The sequence below is a fragment of the Echiichthys vipera genome (genome assembly GCF_963691815.1).
Source record: "Echiichthys vipera genome assembly, chromosome: 5".
Lineage (NCBI taxonomy): Eukaryota > Metazoa > Chordata > Actinopteri > Perciformes > Trachinidae > Echiichthys > Echiichthys vipera.
In genome coordinates this window covers 11,220,793-11,244,221 of record NC_139830.1, presented here as the reverse complement: position 1 = coordinate 11,244,221, position 23,429 = coordinate 11,220,793, and the positions used below count along the sequence as shown (strand labels likewise).

General features: G+C 41.2%; 1 protein-coding gene across 1 annotated transcript in view; it reads left to right on the top strand.

Annotated features, from left to right (window-relative positions):
• Positions 1 to 23,429, top strand: part of si (sucrase-isomaltase) — a gene marked incomplete at its 5' end in the record, with an annotated part of 71,633 nt that overhangs the window by 31,777 nt on the left and 16,427 nt on the right. The window contains 21 exons of the mRNA XM_083914477.1: positions 5,123 to 5,179; positions 7,557 to 7,681; positions 7,969 to 8,057; positions 8,331 to 8,380; positions 8,838 to 9,029; positions 11,419 to 11,568; positions 11,693 to 11,899; positions 11,987 to 12,141; positions 12,715 to 12,883; positions 16,138 to 16,234; positions 16,843 to 16,955; positions 17,398 to 17,523; positions 18,821 to 18,949; positions 19,093 to 19,206; positions 19,329 to 19,391; positions 19,541 to 19,654; positions 19,758 to 19,848; positions 19,992 to 20,130; positions 21,269 to 21,402; positions 21,645 to 21,679; positions 22,302 to 22,418. Coding sequence (XP_083770603.1) covers positions 5,123 to 5,179; positions 7,557 to 7,681; positions 7,969 to 8,057; positions 8,331 to 8,380; positions 8,838 to 9,029; positions 11,419 to 11,568; positions 11,693 to 11,899; positions 11,987 to 12,141; positions 12,715 to 12,883; positions 16,138 to 16,234; positions 16,843 to 16,955; positions 17,398 to 17,523; positions 18,821 to 18,949; positions 19,093 to 19,206; positions 19,329 to 19,391; positions 19,541 to 19,654; positions 19,758 to 19,848; positions 19,992 to 20,130; positions 21,269 to 21,402; positions 21,645 to 21,679; positions 22,302 to 22,418 — 2,466 coding nt within the window. The remainder of the gene's footprint in view (positions 1 to 5,122; positions 5,180 to 7,556; positions 7,682 to 7,968; positions 8,058 to 8,330; positions 8,381 to 8,837; positions 9,030 to 11,418; positions 11,569 to 11,692; positions 11,900 to 11,986; positions 12,142 to 12,714; positions 12,884 to 16,137; positions 16,235 to 16,842; positions 16,956 to 17,397; positions 17,524 to 18,820; positions 18,950 to 19,092; positions 19,207 to 19,328; positions 19,392 to 19,540; positions 19,655 to 19,757; positions 19,849 to 19,991; positions 20,131 to 21,268; positions 21,403 to 21,644; positions 21,680 to 22,301; positions 22,419 to 23,429) is intronic.

The following is a 23,429-nucleotide window of genomic DNA, read 5'->3' as shown; positions in this document are numbered from 1 at the left end:
ATAAGGATGCTCATAAGTGTACGTGGTACCAGAGCACCCTAGGCCAAAGGTCAATGATCGATTTTGTGATCGTATCATCTGATCGGAGGCTGTATGTTTTGGACACTCGAGTGAAGAGAGGGGAAGAGCTGTTAACTGATCACCATCTGGTGATGAGTTGGGTCAGAGGATGGGGGAAGATTCTGGACAGACCAGGTAAGCCCAAACGAGTAGTGCGGATAAACTGGGAACGTCTGGAGGAGGCCCCTGTTCAAGAGTTCTTCAACTCACATCTCCGGCGGTGCTTTTGTGACATCCCTGTGGAGGTTGGGGGCATTAAACCAGAGTGGGCAATGTTCAAAGCTTCCATTGCTGAAGCTGCTGCGGTGAGCTGTGGCTTCAAGGTCAGGTGCCTCAAGGGGCGGTGACACTCGAACACCATGGTGGACACCGGTGGTCAGGGAAGCTGTCCGACTGAAAAAGAAGTCCTTCCGGGATATGTTATCCTAGAAGACTCCGGAGGTAGTTGCAAGGTACTGACAGGCCAGAAGGGCTGCAGCCTCTGCTGTGTCAGAGGCAAAGCAGCAGATGTGGGAGAAGTTCGGAGAAGTCATGGAGAAGGACATTCGGGCGGCACCAAGGTGCTTCTGGAAAACCATTCAACACCTCAGGAGGGGGTGAAGCTGTTTACAGTAAGGACAGGACGCTGTTGACCTCAGCTGATGAGGTAATTGGGTAGTGGAGGGTGCACTTTGAGGAACTCCTTAATCTGACTAACACAGCCTCTTTTGTAGAGGCAGAGCTGGAGGCTGATGGGGAATCATTGTCAATATCTCTGGCGGCAGTCACTGAGGTAGTCAACTCCACAGTGGCAAAGCCCCAGGGATTGATGAGATTCGTCCTGAAATGCTGAAAGCTTTGGGTTGGGAGGGGCTGTCTTGGTTGACACATCTTCAACATTTCGTGGAAGTATGGGACAGTGCCAAGGGAGTGGCAGACCGGGGTGGTGGTTCCTCTGTTTAAAAAGGGGGACCAGAGGGTGTGTGCCAATTACTGTGGTATCACACTACTCAGCCTCCCTGGTAAAGTCTACTCCAAGGTGCTGGAAAGGAGGGTTCATCCTATAGTCGAACCTCAGATTGAAGAGGAACAATGCAAATTCCGTTCTTCAAGGATCAAGGATTCAAGGATCCTGGAGGGGGCCTGGGAGTATGCCCATCCAGTTCACATGTGCTTTGTGAAACTGGAGAAGGCATATGACCGGGTATCCAGGGATATACTGTGGGAGGGGGTCACTCCTGTGGGCCATCCAATCTCTGTACACTCATAGCGAGAGCTGTGTCCGGATGCTTGGCAGTAAGTCTGATTCGTTCCAAGTGGGGGTTGGCCTCCGCCAGGGGTTTGTGAATTTCATGGACATGATATCAAGGCGTAGTCGTGGTGGGGAGGGGTTGCAGTTTGGTGGGCTGAGGATCTCGCCCCTTTTTCTTGAAGATGATGTCAGTGACCTTCAGCACTCACTGGATCGGATCGAAGCAGAGTGGGAAACGGCTAGAATGAGGATCCGCACCTCTAAATCTGAGGCCATGGCTCTCAGCAGGAAACCAGTGGATTGCTTACTCCAGGTAAGGAATGAGTCCTTACCCCAAGTGAAGGAGTTTAAGTACCTCCGGATCTTGTTCACGAGTGAGAGGACTATGGAACGTGAGTTTGGCCAGAGAAATGGCAGCGGGGGCGGCATTGCAGTCGCTCTACCACACCATTGTGACGAAAAGAGAGCTGAGCCGGAAGGCAAAGCTCTCGATCTACTGGTCAATCTTCATTCCTACCCACCCATAGGTGTGGGTGTGGGTCATGAAAGCTGGGTCATGACCGAAAGAGCGAGGTTGCGGGTACAAATGGCAGAAATGGGTTTTCTCAAGAGGGTGGCTGGAGAGATAGGAGTGAGAAGTTCAGCCATCCGTGAGGAACTCAGAGTAGAGTGTAGAGCGTCCTTTGTGTTGAAAGGGCATCTAGTAAAGATGCTCCCTGGGTGCCTCCTTAGGGAGGTGTTCCAGGCACGTCCAGCTGGGTGGAGACCTCGGGGAAGACCCAGGACTAGGTGGAGAGATTGTATCTCCACACTGGCCTGGGAACGCAACGGGATCCCCCGGTTAGAGCTGGTTAATGTGGCCTGGGAAAGGGAAGTTTGGGGTCCCCTGCTAGAGCTGCTGCCTCTGCGACCTGACCCCGGATAAGTGGTTGAAGATGAGTGAGTGAAATCTACAAGAAAAAAGTTGAAAATTTTCTAGATTCAAAGTCAGAAAATAGTGTTTTATTTTTCTCTCTCCTGTTCTTTTGTTTTACAGTCCATGTATATTTTGGGTCTGTGTATTAGGATAACAAAAATTAAAATCACTAGAAAAAAAACCAACCGCTTCTTTTCATATTCTCTGACCAGGATTTGCCTTTGACACAGTAAGAGCCCCTATGAGGACGGGCTGTCTCGGAGAGAGATTTATGCTTCTTATTTGATATTTTAACTTGTGACAGCACATTGGTAAGGTCCTGAGGGGTATGACCGTTGGTAGTTGTAATTAGTTTTGTTCAGAAGTGCCGAATCCTATCTTTATGGCTTATTGTTGTTGAAACGCAAGCTTTTTGTTGTTGTGATAGCTACGGGAAACATTTAGGTAACGTTAGTAACAGGGTGCCATTATTATATGGATAAAATACAGAATGACAACCCATAATATTTTATTGATATACTAAGAGCTATAATTAACATTAGATATAAGGCCACAGAAGCTGTATCTTTGCCTTAGCCTATATTAGTTTAGCTATAATCTTCTAAACAACAGTAAGCCATGAAATCTGGCATTAATAACCAAAACCTATAACAAATAGCAACAGTCACACCCGTTAGAAGAACTGTAACCAATGTGTTATGATAAGTTATTTTGCCCTTTTTTGGTAAGAGGAAATGAGGTGGAGTCGAAGTCTGACAAAATGGTGACTCCCATAGGCGAGTACGATTAAATCAAGTTGAGAGAACAGACCTTGACATACAGACCATGTCCATTTTTTATACAGTCTATGTGGATGACATCACGGAGATCACTTCCAGCACACTGACATAAGCTTTAGAAGCATTTCAGACCTCTGCTACGGCACATGAAAGGGATTCTTTCCAAAATGACGGATCTGATATGGCTGAATATTCATCTTTTGTGGTGGTAGAGTGCTGCTGAGCTTCAGTGCTGTCGTTAAAGCCAGGGCAAGGGCAGGCATTAAGGACAGAGCGCCCACTATCTGTTACAGATGCATCAGGCTGTGAAGGGCCACATGAAGAGATAGTGTCAGATACTTGAGTGAGGTCACCGGCTGATCTTTAACAACTCTTCACATCATTCCTTCACTTTTTTTTCATTATTCTCGTATCTCTCTGTCTCTTTCTATTTATCGCTCTGTCTGCCTGCCTCTCCCTTTCTCTAATGATACTCTTGCTCCATCATTCAGATCAGTCGATTGCTTTAACCTTGATCTCTTTGATAAACTGGGGAGATCTCCTGCTCTCTCTCTCTCTCTCTCTCTCTCTCTCTCTCTCTCTCTCTCTCTCTCTCTCTCTCTCTCTCTCTCTCTCTCTCTCTCTTTCTTTCTCTCTCTCTCTCTCTCTCTCTCTGTCATCCCCTCTGGTCTTTATCCATGCTTCCACTCACCCCTCTCTTGCCCATTACTCCCTTTACTTTTTAGCTCATCCTTTCATCAAACGTTGGTTCCCTTATCTCATCTGCATTCTCTTAATCAGCTGCTGTCAACTCACCCTTGTGATCCCATTTCATTTCATCCCATCCCTCTACCCCCTCTCAATCTCTCTCCCTCTCTCTCTCTTCCTCTCTCATCTTCCTCAGCGACCATCTGATCTTTCCGCCAGTATGAATCTTGAGCCCTCCTGATCAAATCTTACCTTATGGTAAACTGAGCTTCAGTACCCCCAAATGAGGATACAGGCCTCATGCCCTGTCCCTCTCAATCACAGTTAGCAGCCATGCTAAGTCCCGCAGTCCTTTCCTATTAGTCAGTGTGGTGAGTGATAGGTGCCGCAAGCAAATCAGACACCAGAAGACGAGGTATAGGGGCGGCAGTCATTTCCCTAAGCTGTCATCCCACAGGCTGTGCAGCGATTGTGACAGGTGATCTGCTTCAAACTGCCATTGTGGACCCCCAAAGAGGACATCAGGTTTAAGTAATTTAATTTAATTAGCAGGCTATTATAGCAATATGTCTATCATAATTTATTGTAATGTAATTTAACATTTTTTAGGGTGTTTTGGGCCACAAAATAGAACATGCGTGAGAGAGGGATAGAAAGAGATAGAGAGATAGATAAACAGAAACAGAGAGGCAGAGAGACAGAGAGAAAGAGAGAGACATTCAGAAACCATGGTGCCATCATTGCCTTTGCCAGATGGCCTTGGCCTACACAGCTGACAAAGTGTATTTCACAATTTGGTCTGTTTGAGAAGGATCTCTCTAGTTGACTCTTTCTGTCGCTGCGCTCTCTGTGTTTATCTCTTTCTCCCCCTCTGTTCTGCCCTGTCAGAAAGAGCAGGGGAATGACAATGCTATCAAAGGCTTGGCGCTCTTCTATTGATTGTTCCTGTCTGTCCATCACCTTAAGCTATCAAAGGCTGTCACCTCTCAGTCATCTCTTGATGCTGTCTTTTCCATCATCTGTTGCATCATAGCACTGTAGACCAAAATGTCACAAGGTCTTTGTGGAAACTTTATATCAGATGGTAGGCAGTTTTGAGATACTCTCCTTGATGGAAAACATTTTATCATCTTCCTATTTATTATTAAGTTTCTGTGATTTATAGCGACAAGGAATATCCACATTTCCTTTGTGGTGTATTGTAGCCTCTCTCGTGTTCAGCATCACAAGATTAAAGTGTCAGGATTGGTGTGATAAGCCAAAGCAGGTGTTACTGACTGCAAACACAAATCAAACACAGGCATGCTTTCACACAGAACACAAGGCTGACACCTTTTGATGTCTACTTCACAAATCAAAGGTTTATATTGCTGTATTTAATGGCAAAAACAAACATTTAGCTCCGATGTGCACACATATAAATACATATTTTGTTTTTGTTTTCTACAGGGAGTGGTCAAGATACGGGCATATATCCCAGATGCTGTGTGGTATGACTATGAAACGGTAAGACTACTCAGCTCACTTTAAAAAAATTATCTCAAATGCACATCCTTATCCTTTTCAAATTTTAAATGATCACTAGTTGTTATGCATAGGAATTAATGAATATACTTACCAGCAAACAGTGCAGACAATTCAGCTCTTTCAGCAAGTTCAAATTGTTGCTGAAGTATTTTCGTTGAGGTTACCTGCAATAAACTCAATGTTCTCCAAGTGAAGTGCTTATAACATGAGTAGTATTATTTTCTATTTTATGGTGGCCTTAAAGTCCTGTCTAATATGTGAGAAAACTTGATTTATACTTTAATTAGCACAGTGTGGGTGTTCCTTACGATTTCCAAACCTAATTCACATACATGAAGGTGATGGATGATTAAAAACCCCTTTCAGTGAAATGCAATCAGATTCAAAAGCACAAAGCATGAAAAATTACCATCATCTCTCTAGTACAGTCTCAAAAAATGCCTTATAAATATGATAAACAGGAAATGGGATAACAAGGCTAATAATCACAGGATCACTTTATGAAAATGCATTATTTGTTTTACGGTTGAACCTGATCAGTTGCTAACATAACTGTGTAAAGCTAACAAAAAAGACTGCAAAATGGCGTATAATTATTATGTAACATTGGTGGAATTCACACATGCACAAAGAACATGTATCACATGAAAGTCTTTGCCTCAAGTTCTTTGTTTGTGACTGAGAGACGAGAGCGATAAGACAGAGTGAGAGTGAGGACAAAGATAGAGTGAAAAAGGGTACAGGGATGAGAGGAGGGAGACTATCTCCCTGACAGAGAGATAAAAGAGGTGTTGAGCTCCTTTGGGACCATATTTGGGCGTCACAGTGGCGATGTAAAGCGCCCACTGATCAGATGAATGATTAGATTGGCTGTCTTGCTGCCGGCCGCTTGTCCTGGTTGGTCCCCTGTGATTATCTGGGTAGGAGGATGGAAGAGTTGGGGTGGGGGGAGTATTGATGTAATGAAAATGACCATGAAAAACAAGTTACAGAGGAAAGAAATAATGGAAAAAAACGAGGGATGAAGCATCAACACACAGAATGGGAGTTGCACTACAAGAGAGTAGGTAGAAAAGGACAATACGTGATGAGGAGAGAGAGGAAAAGCAGGGACTAAAGAGAAGATGAGAAGAAAAAAAAGGGGCAGGCAATAACAGTATGAAGAGGGATGGGAAGATGGGAGGATTGGCCAGCAAGAAGAAGAAGAAAAAGAGAAGACAGAGAAGACCTCCTTAAGGCAGACAATGAGGGGGTGATAAGATCTGAAATTGCTTGTAGACGCTCCACTAACTCCAGCCCACACACTTGCCCATACCCCACTGTACTGCATTCGCACACACATCATCTCGCTCTGTCTCTCTCGCTCTCACTCACACACACACACACACACACACACACACACACACACACACACACACACACACACGCACACACAAACACACACCTCCATGGAGGAAATGGGATTAAAAAAAGAATTAGAGCACCACAAGAGAGAATAACATGACGTGGAGAAGGAAGTAGGTAGAAGGAGAAAGAGAGGAGATGGAGAGAAAAGAGTTTTAAATTGTTTTAGGCTGGTCTGAGGATTCAGTGCTCAGGGGATCAGAAATTAACTGTGCTCTCGCCGGGCCCTCAGAGAAATAAGTGTAAGGGGCAGAGAAAGACACAGAAAGGGAGAGAGAAAATGTGTCTCATCTCAAATGAATGCTTGTTATCAGAAAAAAAATGTCTGTTTATTAAACTGTGATCAAGCACATTGTCCAAAATGAGGCTCAAGTTTGATAACTATGGGCTACAAGGACAAGTCTTATTTTTCCATTTAACCAATGACTTATATTTAAAGGCCAAAACAACATGTTTTCTAATTTACCTCTAGTGGTATATCCACTTACTGTATATGGATTTGGTTTTATTTGGTTAGGTTTTCAAATATACTTCTCTGAGATTTCTGCTGCAACCCCAATACATTGGAAGGGAATGGGATTTTATTTGTGGAGCTCACAAGTCTACAAATGACAAAAGAGTAGAATCCAAAAACTTTACTGTGAACAGATATCATAGGCATTATTTTAGTATTATAGTAGCTCCAATGAAAATTGTCCACAGTGAGGTCTGTGGAGTATCCAGAGTAAACAAAAACAAGGCTTTCAGTGTAAGAAAAGAGTGGAGTTTATAACTGAGAAGGCCAAAAGCCTCTAAGTTTACTATCCTCTTGTAACTCGAGAGTTAGGGTAGTTTCCTGTGTTCAATTTGTTTTATTGCAATGTAGCTTTAGACAATATCAAATCAAATTGGGGAATCTATAAGTGTGTTTATAGTTTCTGTTTTAGATAGATTCTGTTTTCCTACCAATCAGATGGTACGACTGGCAGACCGAAGAAAGCATGTTGATATGGATCTTCCTGCTGACAAGCTTGGTTTACACATCAGAGGTGGTGCGATCCTCCCTACGCAAAAACCTGATGTCACCACCACATACAGGTACACACACACACACGCGGATTTAGCAAAATTGTGCTTTTGTAAGCTATTACATACAGTAATTACATGCGATGTACATTCATATCATCATGCACACACTCACTGAAGCAAATACACATATCAATCAACACGTTTTGACATAAGTGCACAAAACATAAATTCATCAAATTGTATCTCCTGTTATATGTGATAAATGTGCACACAGATAGTTTTTTGATTCATTGCATTGTATTTACATTTGCATATAGTGCTTGTACTTTACCTCATGTTTATGTGTATGTCTTTAGTCGCCGCAACCCCATGGGTTTGATAGTGGCTCTTGATGATAGAAACCTGGCAGCTGGGGAGTTATTCTGGGATGACGGAGATTCCAGAGGTATTGTGTGCAAATGTGCTGGTGTGTGTGAAACAATATCATCCACATCTTGTTATTACCAGCCATTACAGGAACTTTGTATGAGCATCAAATTGAAGCTCTTATCTCGTTAAGCACAAATCATTGCAGGAGTCAGTGTAACTGTTCATACACTGTAAGACAACTCACACGTGAACAAGTGAATGTCAGTTACTCTACTGTGTGATGAAGGTATATCAGTTGTGAAACTTCTGTAACGCACATTAACACTTGTTCTTTTTTTTCTTTTTATAGAAACAGTTAAAACAGGCAACTACATCCACTATGATTTCTCTGTTATCTATGTAAGTTTCCCTCGCACACATCCACACCGTCTTTTAAATCAGTCTCACATATTCCTTCTCATCTGAACTCAAGTTCACAGTTCAAAACCACTAGAGACTTTTGATTTCCCAAATCCACATCACCAAGTATAATTGATCCATGTTACAATTCTAAAGCTTTGTTGGATCAAGCACCCCATGTTCCAGCTTCATACACCACTGAGCATTGCATGGCATGTTTAATGTATTACAGCCATGTTCTTCCTGTACATTAGCATTACACTTGGGGGTTACAGCCCTATCAACATCTATCAACAGATTTGCATGGTGGCCTGATGGACAAGAGTTGAGCTTAAAGGGTGGTTACCATTATACGTGTAAACATCGTTTTTTTTTTTCAAAACAGAAAAAAAGCAAAAAGCAGCATTTAGGTTTGTGACCAAATTAGGCATATCATTTTATCTCCTCTACCATATAGGGAGTGCTGAAGATGCAGGTGACTCATGCTGGCTACAGGGACCAAAACAATCTAAAGTTTGAGAACATTACTGTCCTTGGTGTGTCTCATGCTCCCATCGCCGTCACTGTGACTCACGTTAGCACTGGAAAACATGGAAACTCTACCATCACGGTGCCAAACTCCAACATACACTACGATGGAGCCAAGGAGGTAAACACACACAGACATTACCATGTGCAATTGAACAATAAAATGAGTAACCATTATTTTTTGGGGGGAAGGGGAGATGAGATTTACAGAAAAAGACAGTAAAATGTAGCATTGAACAAAATGTAGCAATTCTAAAAATGAAAGGAGTTGATGGAGACAAGATCAGAGCTTAACAGGGTGTGAATGTTGTACTTAAATCCATCAGGTGGCCAAAAAACACAACTCAAAATGAATACTAATGTAGCTCTGTGTCTGCTGAATGTGTACTGTAAGTAGGCAACAATTTGCTAACACGTTTGTCAAATACACTTTATAATGTATATATCAGGACTGTGTTTAAAGCTTGTTCTGCTGCCTCCAAGTGGCCAAAAAATATTTGTTTTAATTCTTTAAAAAATATAATTACTAAACTTTATTATTATGATATGTTGATGATTTTGTTGTACATATGGCTTTTAATGTGCATAAGTTTGCCTTATTTTGGTATGGGAATTGCTTAATTGAAAGTGATCAATTGCTTGTAGGTTGTAAAATAATGGAATAATAAGCTCTACATAGTCATAATGTGAAAAACTCCCACATATAGTTTTAAGTATTTTCACTGTCAGGAAAACCTTGCTGTGCTGATGCAGGACAGATGCAGGGTGGATGAATGCTGTGGTGGCCACACTTGCAGGTATCTGCCATTTGTTTCAATAAGACCAGGAATGAAACCATTACTGTGCGTTTCAAGGTTAGCCTCTAAGTGTAAGGAATGATAACAATTTACATTAGGTGCTGATCATAAAAGCTTCCGTCTGAGTGTGTATGCGGGTGTGTCATCGAGAGTATGAGAGAGTGAGAAAGAATGAGAACTACAGTAATGCTCAGAGTTATAAGCAAACGGCACAAGTCTATAAAGTGTCAAGAGGTTCAGTTAAGTATTACTACAGAGCTGTGCTTGTGTATAGTTGTGTGTGCACACACTTCAGTGTGTGCAGCCGGGGTTATGCTTGTGTAAATCCTCAAGGTCTCTCTGGTCACACACACAAGAATGTATTTATCAAATGACTCTCAGCGGTAATCATTTCCTCGGGGTGAAGGGTAAATGTGCTGTTAAACCTAAACTCTGGCTTGTCATGTCCATCAGTCTTTGTATGCCTAGTCAGACTTGGCCTTGAATTTAGCTCATAGCAACATTGTTAGCTCCATATATACGTAATACAATAGTGCTTTACAACACAATGACTCCCTGTGTTTTATTTTATTTTTTGACTTGATTGTGTTATGTTTTTTTAAAAAGTATCCCCTACTATAAAGCGTTACTGTCTTTTATATTTCAGCCTGGTAACCAGAACAATGTTGACATTGCAAACCAAAGAAATGTTAGTATTGAAAGTGTTTAGCACACTTATACATCGGTATGCAACGTACCGGGCTTTCAACTGACTCCAGTGTAAAATTATACATGTTAATATCACTCATTCAGAGCCACGGCTCCTAAAGTGAGGTGACGTAGTATAACCATCCTCAAACTATGCTTAGGGAGGAGATCGGGGTGGAGGGTTGGGTCATACACACCCCAGAGACTTTGGTTTGTGTCCCATTCGTGTCCCATCCCATGTGAACTTCTTTACTTCAGAGACATACTTATTTCAGCCCAAACCTAAACATGTCGTTTTGATGCCGAAACCTAAGTAATCATAATAGTTTTTGTTTGAACTCACAATGTCAATTGTGTGTTTCAAACTGCGACCATGGAGCATCAGAAAGTGCCGGTGTGTGATGAGTAGGGAGTGAGAATGGGTTGCACCGGTTCAGAAACCTTGATATTCAAGATATCTGTGGTCTGCAGAAATGTACAGTGCTGATATTTTATTCTGGTGACTGGGTTATCTATTTTGTTCACAGTGCATGCATGTCCTGCCTGATTTCTTTCTCTTCTTCCTCATTTTCCTCTGTCTTCAATTTCTAAATGTTTCCCTGTGCCCATTTGCAGTCTCTTTGCTCTTTTCTTCTGTATAATTATACAGTATTATGTGCTTGTGTGTTCTCCGAGAATTGCTAAAGCATGATTCTAAAATAAAATGACACACAGAAAAAAAGACTGATGAAGATCCCGGAAGTCTACTCACCAGCTAAGGATGCATCAGATGGTGACTGTAGTGACTAGAGCAAAAAAGGGCTCCCCAAGATGTGTTGTGAGAATGACTCATAATTCCCGGCAGAGGCTGTTGAAACAGCGAGGGAAATTAACAGCTGCGTCTTAATTGATAGCACACGCAACGTCAAGCACACATTCTGTCTCAAGGAAGCCTGTCTGGGCATTTTCTTGAAGTGGCATTCTTGGATTATACAATCATTACTTTATCCCACCATCGTCCTCCCCTTCATGTCATCTCACACACAGGTTATGTTCCTGCGTGACCTCTCCCTGACTGTTGGGGAGACCTATCTGGTTCAGTGGGAACTGGAGCTGAATGAGAAGCATCGCTTTGACTGCCATCCAGAGGAGAACGCAGATGAGGCTAAGTGCAAGGCCAGAGGCTGCATCTGGAAGGTGAGGGGTATAACAGATGAGGTTCACATGTATACATACATATCATTTCTGTATTACGACTAGAGAAAAAATAATCGTTTTTAAACAGCAGTGATATTCTGATATCCCTTCTATCCCCATTCAGTCAAGCAACATTGAACGTGTTCCATGGTGCTTCTATCCAAAATACTATGGCTATACTGTTACTGCAGTTGAAAACAACAGCTCTGGCATGACAGTTGATATCACTCGGAACAAGGAGTACAGGAGGAGTGGTCGCCCAGACTCACCAGACATTAACACACTCCGTGTTGCAATCCGTTACCACAGCAGTGACATGCTGCAGTTCAAGGTGTGTTTCTTTGTGCTAGTAGTGGTGCCTTTTCTTGCATATCATCCCACACTTCTTCTGACATCATAACATTGCCTCCCTGTCCAGATCTGGGACCCAGCCACTGATCGTTATGAGGTTCCAGTACCACTGTCCGTCCCCGCTGCTCCTGAGACTAATGAGAGCAAGAGGCTTTACAAGGTTGAAGTTACCGACAAACCGTTCGGCATCCAGGTCATAAGAAAAAGCACAGGAGCCAAGATGTGAGTATTTCAGTTGTGGTTTTAGCAGGCACCCTGACTGCTTCAGGGTGGTGATTAACCAGGCAATTCTGGGCAATATAGATGTCCCCATTATCAAGCAATGAAGTGAGGCGTGGGATACAAATTCTGTTCAACTATTTCCAGGCGAGAAACCTTTTTTTTCCCTCTGTGAGATTAAAGTAACAATGCTGAGTCAACTCCTTTGGCACTGTTACCCAATCAGATATGCTCAGGAAAGTTGCCCATTGTATCAGCGGCTAAAGTTGTTTCCACTTGTTCAGCAGTCATGATGATGTCACATAAAGAAGTTGAGTGTCTGAGAATCTTTTCAAAGCATATCTTTAAGCTAGGGTGGCATTATTTTGTAGCTAAGCCCTCCATGTTTTTTTAGAAGTGTCAGTTCAAATTTGACTAATTAAAATGTATGAAGTACGTTGGAATGCCTGCAGTTCCTGCGGGTTATTATGCTTATTTGTGTCAAGCATATTGTTGAATAACTCCCTTTGACAATTCCCTCTCTCCCTCTCTCTTTCTCTGTATCTTATTGATTTAATCCTCTGTCACTTTTCTCAGTTGGAACTCTGCTGTGCCAGGTTTTACATTCTCAGACATGTTCATCCAAGTGTCTACTAAACTGCCATCAGATTTTGTCTACGGCTTTGGAGAGACGGAGCACTCCACCTATAAACACAACCTCAACTTTCACACCTGGGGTATGTTCTCTAAGGACCAGCCTCCTGGTGTAAGTATCACACTAAATGTGAAAAAGATATTACATAACTTGTGCTTATCAGATGCATCACTTATTTCACACTACTGATCACACTAGATTAATTGCACGTCATTTGTTTGAAGGAATGTCTGACTGATTGAAATCACAACTTATTTTCCCTTCTTTTCAAATAATTGGCGGGTTCCATCAAAACCTTTTTTTTGGGCTGGTTATGACATATCTAACAGAGCACCCTGCACTGAATTCCTTTAACATCACACCCTCTAGAGACTGCAGAGGTGACTTGTAAACAACCTTCCTGAACAGTATGCAAACTTGTCTTCCTCACGTCCGTGTCACTTTGATGTGGCGCTGTTGATATGAGTGGCGGTTATAGAGTGTCATCATGTTTTCCCTACTCGTGTCAAGGCCAGACAGGATGATGTTTCCACCTGCATCGGCATTATCAAGCCTAATTGCTGAGCTGTCAAGACAACTCCACAGGGTTCAGACACATGATATGGGGCCCCTTGGAGAGCAAGGGAATTAGAGTTAGGAGGGAAAAAAAGAAGGAAAGTAGATGGAAATGAGAAGAAAAACATAGAGCACACAGTAGTCTATTATATTAGTAGTATCTCTAGTATTCACACAGTATTTTGATATACTGATATTAAGTTTGTCACATAAACACATGTTTGTTTAGCTTAATCTAAATTAGGTGATAGACAGAGTAACTGTGGTCACAAGTTAATACATAGAGCATTAACTTTTAATGACATTACTTTAATTTTACTTCAATTACATGTAAAGTCACTTTATTACATTTTTAATAGATCTTATAATATTGTATAGTGTTACAAACGTTGTTTTAAATTTTCCAAGCAATTGTTCTTTTAAAAAAAAAAAATATGTTGTATATCGTTGATGTTTTCTGGCACACCGGACCTCCAAACTACAAGGTTGTAAGGAGTTGTAATATCCCCTGTTCTTTCACTCTCCATTGCCTCTGCCGCATGTGCTAAAGCCTCACTAAGCTAACAGTTCTGAAACACAGTCTTGCCTGTCAGAAGGTGGAGGTGGAGGCCCGGGTGACTGAAGTCAATGTCACTACTTAAAATGCCGGCTGGCAAAAAAAACAGTGGTCGTGCAAGTGAAATGCAAACCGTTCTTGGAAGTGTTAAGGAGAAAGCTACAAATGGGACAAGGAGAGGGGATAATGAGTGGGGGAAGTCTGCGGTTTGATTTTTTATTTTTTTTTTTCATTTGTGAAGGATGCGTTGTCAAGCTAAAACTGGGTGTTAAATTGCTTTTTAAGGGCATTCTACCTGAATCACTATCCAGGTAATTGATAGCACAGGACAAAAAGGATCCTCTGAAAGACATATGATACTTTTACCTCATACACGTTTTAACCATTTATGAGACTTCTCTACCACAGTGTTGCTGTAGCTGTACTGAATAACGATTACACAGAAATGATACAGAATTTAGGGAACAGACAAAACCCCTACAAAAAGAAATAGACAAATGTAGTGCAGAATGCTCTGCAATGATGAGGATATGATCTACTCTCATGGGTCTATTTTGTTAAAAAATTACTGCAACAACATGAAATAGAGATATGACTTGAAGTTGAATACTTGATAGTTGAGGGCTACTCAAACTTTGTAGTGTACTCTGGGGGGACCTCTTTAGTTGTTAACTAGTTTGTTTACCTTACAATGTAAGAGAAAATAATATTTGAAGTTAAAGTTTTATATGGTACCAAGTAAATTGATTATTTCAAATCATGCTTGTTTTAACAGTGTCCATCGTCAGACTATTACAATACAATACAATAGTCTGAATAAATGGACCAGAATGAGTGTTGTGAGCATAAAGATGGACAACATGTCTCCATATCCTCCCGCTGTACAACAGTGAAGACAAAATATCCCAAATACGGGAGCCACCATGTTGTAAATTTGCAATCAGAGTCTGCGCAGTAGGGGACGGGAAGCATCGAAGTCCGGACCATATACTTGCACGGCCATTTTTGTGCAGCTGTCTAATGAGCTGTAATGCAGTGAACCACCAGGGGGCGATCAATATATTTTGGCTCCACTTTCAGGGAGCTGTCAAGCCATCCATCTTTATATACAGTATATGGTTTTGAGAAAGGGGTCAAGAAAGGCCGACGGAGAAAAATCAAGAGAACACTGTCGCTGGCTGTCACTCTGACACTCTCACTCAAGCTAATGACCTTTCTCCTTCTAGAGTCAGGCCATCACACCATGCAGCATGACCACAGGGGCACACACACACAGCAAGAAAGAGCCAGTCCTCAGAGCCATTATAACTCAGTTTAACAACTTCTTATGAACAAGAAGTGCAGGAAGCTGATGGAGTGTGACATGCCCATGAGATTTTGTTGCAGGATGGTGACATCTGAAAGTGGAAGATTGCCTGTCCCATGCCACTTTTCTTTGTGTTCCTCTTAGCCATGTCTGTCTAGTTCCATCCTCATACAAACCCTGAAGACAACAGTGGGACCCTCACAGTAGAACACAGGGAACACTCATCAAGTCAGATACTCTGAAACTCAACTCTTTCCCATTAGAATAATTGTTACATATGCAAAATCACTGAATCGCACTGCAGTGTATGCATGTAGAATATCAATGCAAGCAAGCACGTAAATTAATTGTAAAAAAAATAGGAAAAATGAAAGGTCTGCCTTCAGCCACATGCTAATTAAAGTAGTGGTTAAGTAAAGGCATTGTTAACTGAGCTGAGTTTGGTAACCACCAAGCTACAGTTTTGCTATACATTTGAATGATCTGTATGCTACATTTAGGAGATTCTGATATTGTGATAGCACCCAGCAGCAACTCAAATCCCTCAATAGCACCAAGTTCTCTGTAGATGTCTTCAAACTCAGGGAAGAGGAGTTTTGGAACACTATTTGTTATAACTAACAGAAAATATATATATAATATATATATAATAAATAGTTTAGTCAGTGCACGTCAATTTGTATATAGGATAGTTGTAGAAACAGTTTTCCCCTACTTTGGGGAAACCGTGGAATCTTGAAAGCACTAGGAGCAAGCCTATTTGATCAGTGTTGTTGTCATACATATGCATACAGTACAATAAGAAATTCCTTCTCTGGTGTAAAGAAGAATGCTCATGAATAAACAAATTGGCGCACAAGCAAACATTTGTACAAACAGACCAATGCTTTACCCAACATTCACCCATCTGAAACTCCCTCATTCTTACCCTCTGTCTCTCTGCTACAGTACAAAATGAATTGCTACGGAGTGCATCCCTTCTATATGGGCCTTGAGACCACTGCTCATGCTCATGGTGTACTACTACTAAACAGCAATGCCATGGGTGAGAGAAAAATAAACAAACACACATGCACAAAGGCACACACATGCTTGCACATACACACATACATTGCCAGTGCATGCACATATGGAAATGTAATCCAACCAACCTCACATGCACACATAAACAATCTCAATTACATATGCAGTGAGAATGTATGCATGAATGAGTGGGGCTATTTCCCATGTTTTGAGCAAATCCTTTGGTATGGAATCTTACATGAGGACTACACAGAGCAATAACCACATTCTACTCATCTCCATACTTGCACACCGAACAGTAATAGACACTGTCACACTCACACACATGCACTGCTATATTTATTTCTCACTTTGCAACAGCTGGGTTACTCATTATGTGCCAAAGTCCTTCGAAAGCCATTTAATGTACAATCTGATCCAAACTGTCTTCCTGAAAAAGTGAACTGTCTTTCTAATGTATCCCAATTAGTTTCATGAAGGGGATCATACTATATACCAATAAGATGAAGGAAAAAATAAGACATGCATAAGTAGTAGAAATGAATGTGAATACTGTACATACAAATACATACCACTTGATATACATTTTTAAGTGATATACAGTAAATGTCTTATTTGCTTTTTGTCCAGATGTGACTTTTCAGCCTACTCCAGCTTTAACCTACCGAACTGTGGGGGGCATCCTGGATTTCTACATGGTCCTGGGACCTACTCCTGAAATGGTGGTGCAGGAGTACACCGCAGTGAGTCTTCTTGGACTTTTAGTCTGCTTGTGTGTAACTGTGTATGTGTGTGTGTGTGTGTGTGTGTGTGTGTGTGTGTGTGTGTGTGTGTGTGTGTGTGTGTGTCTGTGTCTGTGTGTGTCTGTGTGTGTGGGTGTGTTTGTGTGTGTGTGTGTGTGCGCGTGCTTTGTGTCTGGCCCTGGGCCGCTGTTGATGGACTGCAGCAGCTGGGAGTTCCTCGCTTCATTGCGCTCTCTCATTTAGCCTATCCCATCTAAACATACACACACATACACATACACACACACACACACACACACACACACACACACACACACACACACACACACACACACACAAACAATAAAACAAACACTTTATGGACACTGTCCCGTTTTTCTGCAAAACAACTTTTTCTGTGCTGAACTGTTCTGACTTCCTTGTTTGTTTTTCTTCTTAACAGCTGATTGGGCGACCTGTTCTACCTGCCTATTGGTCCCTTGGGTTCCAGCTCTGTCGCTATGGTTATGCCAACGACAAAGAGATAGCCGATCTCTACAGGGACATGAGGGCAGCCGGTATACCCTATGTAAGTGCGGTCAATCCTCATCTCATATGTTCCCATCCAGTTGTTGTTTTGTTTGATAAAATAAAATACAAATAAAACCTCCTGTATCACAACTTCATGAATATGATCTAAAAAATGAATATACCAGGACAGGACACAAAGCCGATGCTGCCCAGATAATTGATAACCATTTCAATTCTTGTATGTTTGCCTGCTTTGGCCGAAACACTGTTATCATTCGGTGTCCCAACTCAAGGAATCATTATATTGCCCTCATCTGAACAAATGCAATCTGATAGCTTATTCCTGTCTGCAATAGGTTGTACAGTGGAATAGACTGAGCTAAAATTCAACACTGGATCTATTAGTTTTCTTTACAATACAATTCACTGTATGTGGACAATTACTACATAAAACAAAATCAGATAAAATAAGTTAGCCTACTAGGATGATTCAAAACAAACATTGACTTCATGGATTGTATTGGTTACATCCAGTTTAACTTACTTAAATGTGACCTCATTTCATTTGAAAGTAGGTTTCACAGATTCTAGACATTTCCAATTTTGTACCAGAACCATTAATTCTCTCTGACAGTGAAATATTGGGTTTACATTTAAATAACATCATAAGTTATATTCATCTGTGAGAGCACTGGCCATGGTAAGATATCCTGCATGGAAACAGGCCAGGATACTCTTCATCATGCAGAACAGATCATAACAATTTCAATCGATAATCAAGTGATCCCCTGGTCATGCTTTCACAAAGCCTGCAAAGAGCTGACGGCAGCCAAAAATAATCCAGCGTTATTAACTGGAATAAAAGAAGCAGAAAATACCTTCTTACAAATGCTACACATCAGCTAGCGTTACAGACTAACCGACCTTAAACACGCCAGGCAGCCAAAGCAGGTGAAGTTTTGTCAAATTTGTAAGAAATAAATGAAACTCTCCATTCTCTTATATCTCAGGTGTTGCATGCTATATGTTGAGACAGATTTCCACATTTCTTAGTAGGAATCCTGTCATTTGACATCATTGTTGCAAAATGTAAAATTAATTTACCTCACCTGATGACAAAAAGGTTATTATTATTAAGTCAGACAGTTCAACAACAGTCAAATGCATGCCCTGAACAAAAATATGTCCTTTACTAAGATTTTGTCATGCCTATAGCACAAAACAGAAACCTGCATTTAATACAGGGATGTTTTATTCTTTAAATAACTTTCATGTGTTGTTGGTTCGGATGTTTTAAGTAAAACAGAGTCAGTTTAACTTCAGTTAATTTGACCTTTTATTGGTGTATGCTGTAGGATGTGCAGTATGCAGATATTGACTACATGGACCGTCAGCTGGACTTTGTCCTGGACCCAGAATTTAGTGGACTGCCTGACCTTGTTAACCGCATGAGGACAGAGGGCATGAGGTTCATCTTCATACTGGTAATGCCATTATATCATAAAGTATTGATATAGCCAGAAACCCTTATGACAGGTATAAATATTATATACAGAATAGTAAATTACTGAATCTCTAGCCAGTCCCTACTACCAAATACATAAGAGTTGTGTCTATTTTATTCCAGGATCCAGCCATCTCAGGCAATGAGACAAACTACCCTGCCTTTGAAAGAGGTGTAGCAGAGGATGTCTTCATTAAATGGCCCAAGAACATCAGTGATGAAATTGTGTGGGGGAAGGTAAGAGGGAACGGATGGCCAAACAAAGCACACAAGTGTTGGCATAGAGAAATCGAAACCAACATCCAAGATGATTATTTTGTAAAGTGTGTGGTGGTATGATTCATCATTATTTTTTGCAGGTCTGGCCAGATTACCCCGGTGTCATAGTAGATGAATCTCTGGACTGGGAAACCCAAGTAGAGGTACAATATTTGCCGTACACACCACTCACTTCCTATCTTCCAACATATTGCATATTATATTCATAAAATGCATGAGATATCTGTGACTTGGCGGGATTGTAAAGTTTCCAGCATTTCTTTCACTGATCATTTGAGTGTCCCATTTCCAGAAATACAGGGCATACACCGCATTCCCTGACTTCTTCCGCAATAAAACTGCAGCATGGTGGAAACAAGAAATCCAGGATTTCTATAAGAACGTAACATTTGATGGCATCTGGATTGTGAGTGACCTGAAAGATAACATTCTAATAAAGTGACTGTATTACCTCATTGTACCTGAATTTCTTTACTCTTTCATTTCATATACACTGTCTTCATCTGTAGGACATGAATGAGCCAGCCAGTTTTGTCCATGGCACAGTTGGAGGGAATTGTCTTGGTAATCCACTCCTAGAGAACCCTCCATATATGCCACGTAAGACAAATACAATTATATGTTTTGTTTTTGTTTTTTTTGCCTCATGATGTAATTGGATTATTAAGCCATGATGTCAACATTATGAGTATGCCTTTAAATCTTTCTATCTGTTTGTTTTTTTCATGTTTTGTCTCCAAAAGCCCTGGAGTCTAAACATCTTGGTTTAAACCATAAGACTCTGTGTATGAATAGCGAGCAGATACTCAGTGATGGAAAGAAGGTCAGACACTACGATGTCCACAACCTCTATGGCTGGTCCCACACCAAGCCCACCTATGAGTAAGTGAATGTGTATTCATATTTGCCTGTCTTTGTGTGTCTTTATGTGTTTTTGCGGGGGTTCTGGGTTACACATGCATGTCTTCTTCCATGACAACTTCTATATTATGGGTGGTTTATACAGTAGCCAGGGTTATTTAACAGTTAAATATATCACCTGCAAGAGGGCAGATTAAACATATGTGCAAAAGTAAAAAAACAGATGTGTAACTTTTAACGCATTTTTGTTTATTTATTTCAAAGGTCCCATGTTGTGAAAAGTTAGATTTTCATGTCAAATGTAGGCAGATGTGTTATTTCAAAACTTTCAAAGTATCAAAACACTCAATCCGCAGAGAAATGCCCACAGCCCACATTCCGAAACTGTCCCTGTTAACCAGCAGTCAGGACTTCTGTAAAGTTGTGACGTCCCAACTATTTTATATATAGGCAAAAAGTGCTGCTACAGGCATTCCAAAGAGTGCCGAAGTTGAAGACTCGGTAATGCTGATTAAACAGAGCAGACTGGGCTTTTTTCGGGAGGGGTCCTTAAGAGACAGCCTCTAATATGAAGGGACTTTTATTTATATTGCCTAATGAAAAAGACTACATTTAGAAATAGACACATGAACGTAATAATTCCAACATACAGTAATCCGAACACAGTTAAATTTGATGACGAGAGAAGAGAAAAGAGTACAGGGAGAGCAGGAACTATCATTGCAAACACATCGAGGGAGAAAATGCAGCCACAGAGATGCATAACTGATATCTTCCAGCCATGCAAAGAAATACAGTCTCATCAAATCTTTATGATAATAATCACCAACATGAAACTACATTGGTCCTTGTGGGGAAATTCTCCTCTTATCACAAGGGGGCCAGAATGGTGAGTTAGCTACAGAATAGCCTGGGGATGCTTGGCACTACTGGGCCTTGAGCCCAGGTGTCGTAGCTTAGGAAGTGTTGCACCGTGCTAAATTGTTTCAATCACAATTCTTTGTCTTACTTGAATTTACATGCCTTTTACTTTCAAAATGAATGTACTTTATTTATGGAGGAGAATACACTTTTACATTCTATTTATTGCTAGTTTATGTATGTCTGCTTGTTATTTTCATGTATAAAACAAATCCCTTAGTCTCTCTTCTCTGTGAAGCGCCCTTCTGAATGTGACAGGTAAAAGAGGCATAGTGGTGACCAGGTCCACTTACCCTTCCAGTGGAAAATGGTCTGGACATTGGCTGGGAGACAACACTGCAAGCTGGGATCAGCTATACAAATCCATTATAGGTACATAAGACATATACTTTACGTAAAATGTAGTTCTCGTAATTAGTGATGGAGGTCTGCATCAAGTAGCATCAGTAATCTGACAACATCAAGGTCCTGTACTGTGCAGGACCTTAATGTTGTCAGATTACTGCACGTTAGTGTGTAGGGCGCGATGTGGTCGATCCCTCTTTCAAACTGTAACTTAGAGAAGCAAAATGAATTAAATTAGACATAACTCCACATTTCCCTTTGTTTTACAGGCATGATGGAGTTCAGTCTGTTTGGCATTCCTTACGTAAGTATCACCATCTGATCTTGTTTTTGACAAGACATAATCTTATTGATGTGACCTTGTCCTCTCTAAGTAGATTACAGCGGCCTGTGTTATTTAGTTTGATCAAAGGACATCTTGAGATACAATGTGAAGCATGTCATTACAAGCCCCACCCCAATGAAAAGGCAGAGTGCTAGTCTGCCATGACCTATAAAAACTTTACATTTTACATTGTTGTCCTTCCTTGCTCTGACTTTGCTTGTTTGCCCTGTTGTCTCTTCGTGTTTATTTCTGTCTCTCTCTCTCCCTCGCATACTGTCCTTCTGTCGTCTCTCATATCCTCAGTGCTTCTAATAATAATTATAATCTGACACCTCATCGATCCCTATATGGTAAATCATTTGCATTCCCCCAGTCCAGCCACAGGGTCGAATACACAACATTGCTCACTCCTAAAGTGTCTTGCTCAAGGACACATCAAAAATATGATGCTTGCAACAAAAGTAGTGTATACCTAGTTCCTGTGGTTGGAGGTTGCTCTTTCTAGGTCATACCTTGTTGCACGTTTCTGTCCATCTCTGTCTAAGCAAAAAAACACACACATGCACAGACTGACACTTTTTTGGCTGTCTCTCATTTTCAGACAGGGGCAGACATTTGTGGGTTCTTTAATGCAGCTGAGTATGAGATGTGTCTTCGCTGGATGCAGCTGGGTGCCTTCTATCCATACTCACGCAACCATAACGGCAAGGGTAACAAAGTGAGTGAAATCAACACAGGTCAAACCCTCACACAGAGAAGTACTGGGCTGTAAGCCCACTGTAATTCAGTTACCTACCTAACTTATTTATGGTTGTTTGTTTCAAGCTGATGGCCTACTTCAGAAGTCAACATGATCATCAAAATATTTGTTCTGGTTTACTATAATGCTGAGAATTCAGATTCTGATATTTTCAGGGGCCCAACCATGGCTTTGACATATCAGTAGCAATTTATGCAAAACACAGGCACACTGCCTGCTTTTTGCGCAAATTGCGCAGCACGATTACATACAAAATGAATGCAGGAAAACAGACTTTCAGTGTGAACACAACATAATTGTGTGATTTTTTTTTGATAAATCAATGGCACTGTAAATGATTATAATTTTTTAACGATTATATTTAGGGGCATTTTATGCTTTTCTTTGACACAGTAGCACATATCGTCATGAAACAGGTAAGAGAGAAGGGACGTCATGCAGCAAAGAGCCACGGGTCAGTCTCAAACCCGGGCCTATAAATCCAAAAGTGTTAATACAAATTTAGTCTTGCATTGCCATACCTATCTCCGCAGCACTGTGTCCGTATTGAATATACAAACTGAGCTGCTTTCTCTACCTGTCTCTCTCTTAATCTGCGTCTGACATACACAAACACACAAAAATGTAGACCTGTTTGGTGGTGTGGTGTCGGTGGCATTCATTCTAGCGGTGACCTTTAAGAGTGTTGGAACACATCTGAGAAATCCAATAACGCCCGTCCGGAGATCGATCTCACTGGGCGAACTTTCTCTGCACCAGAGTCTGCAATACTAGACAGGACACATACACAGTTGTATGTGTGTAGGGGGGTGTGTGTGTGTCAGTGCCTGTGCTTTTTAACGGCATGGATTGGGGATATAATTGAATTCTCAAGGTGATCTGGGCACCACTGCACACCACCTAACCTCCACTCCACACACACATACACCCCATGATTCCAATCATTTAATAATGGCTTGCAAATCGGTG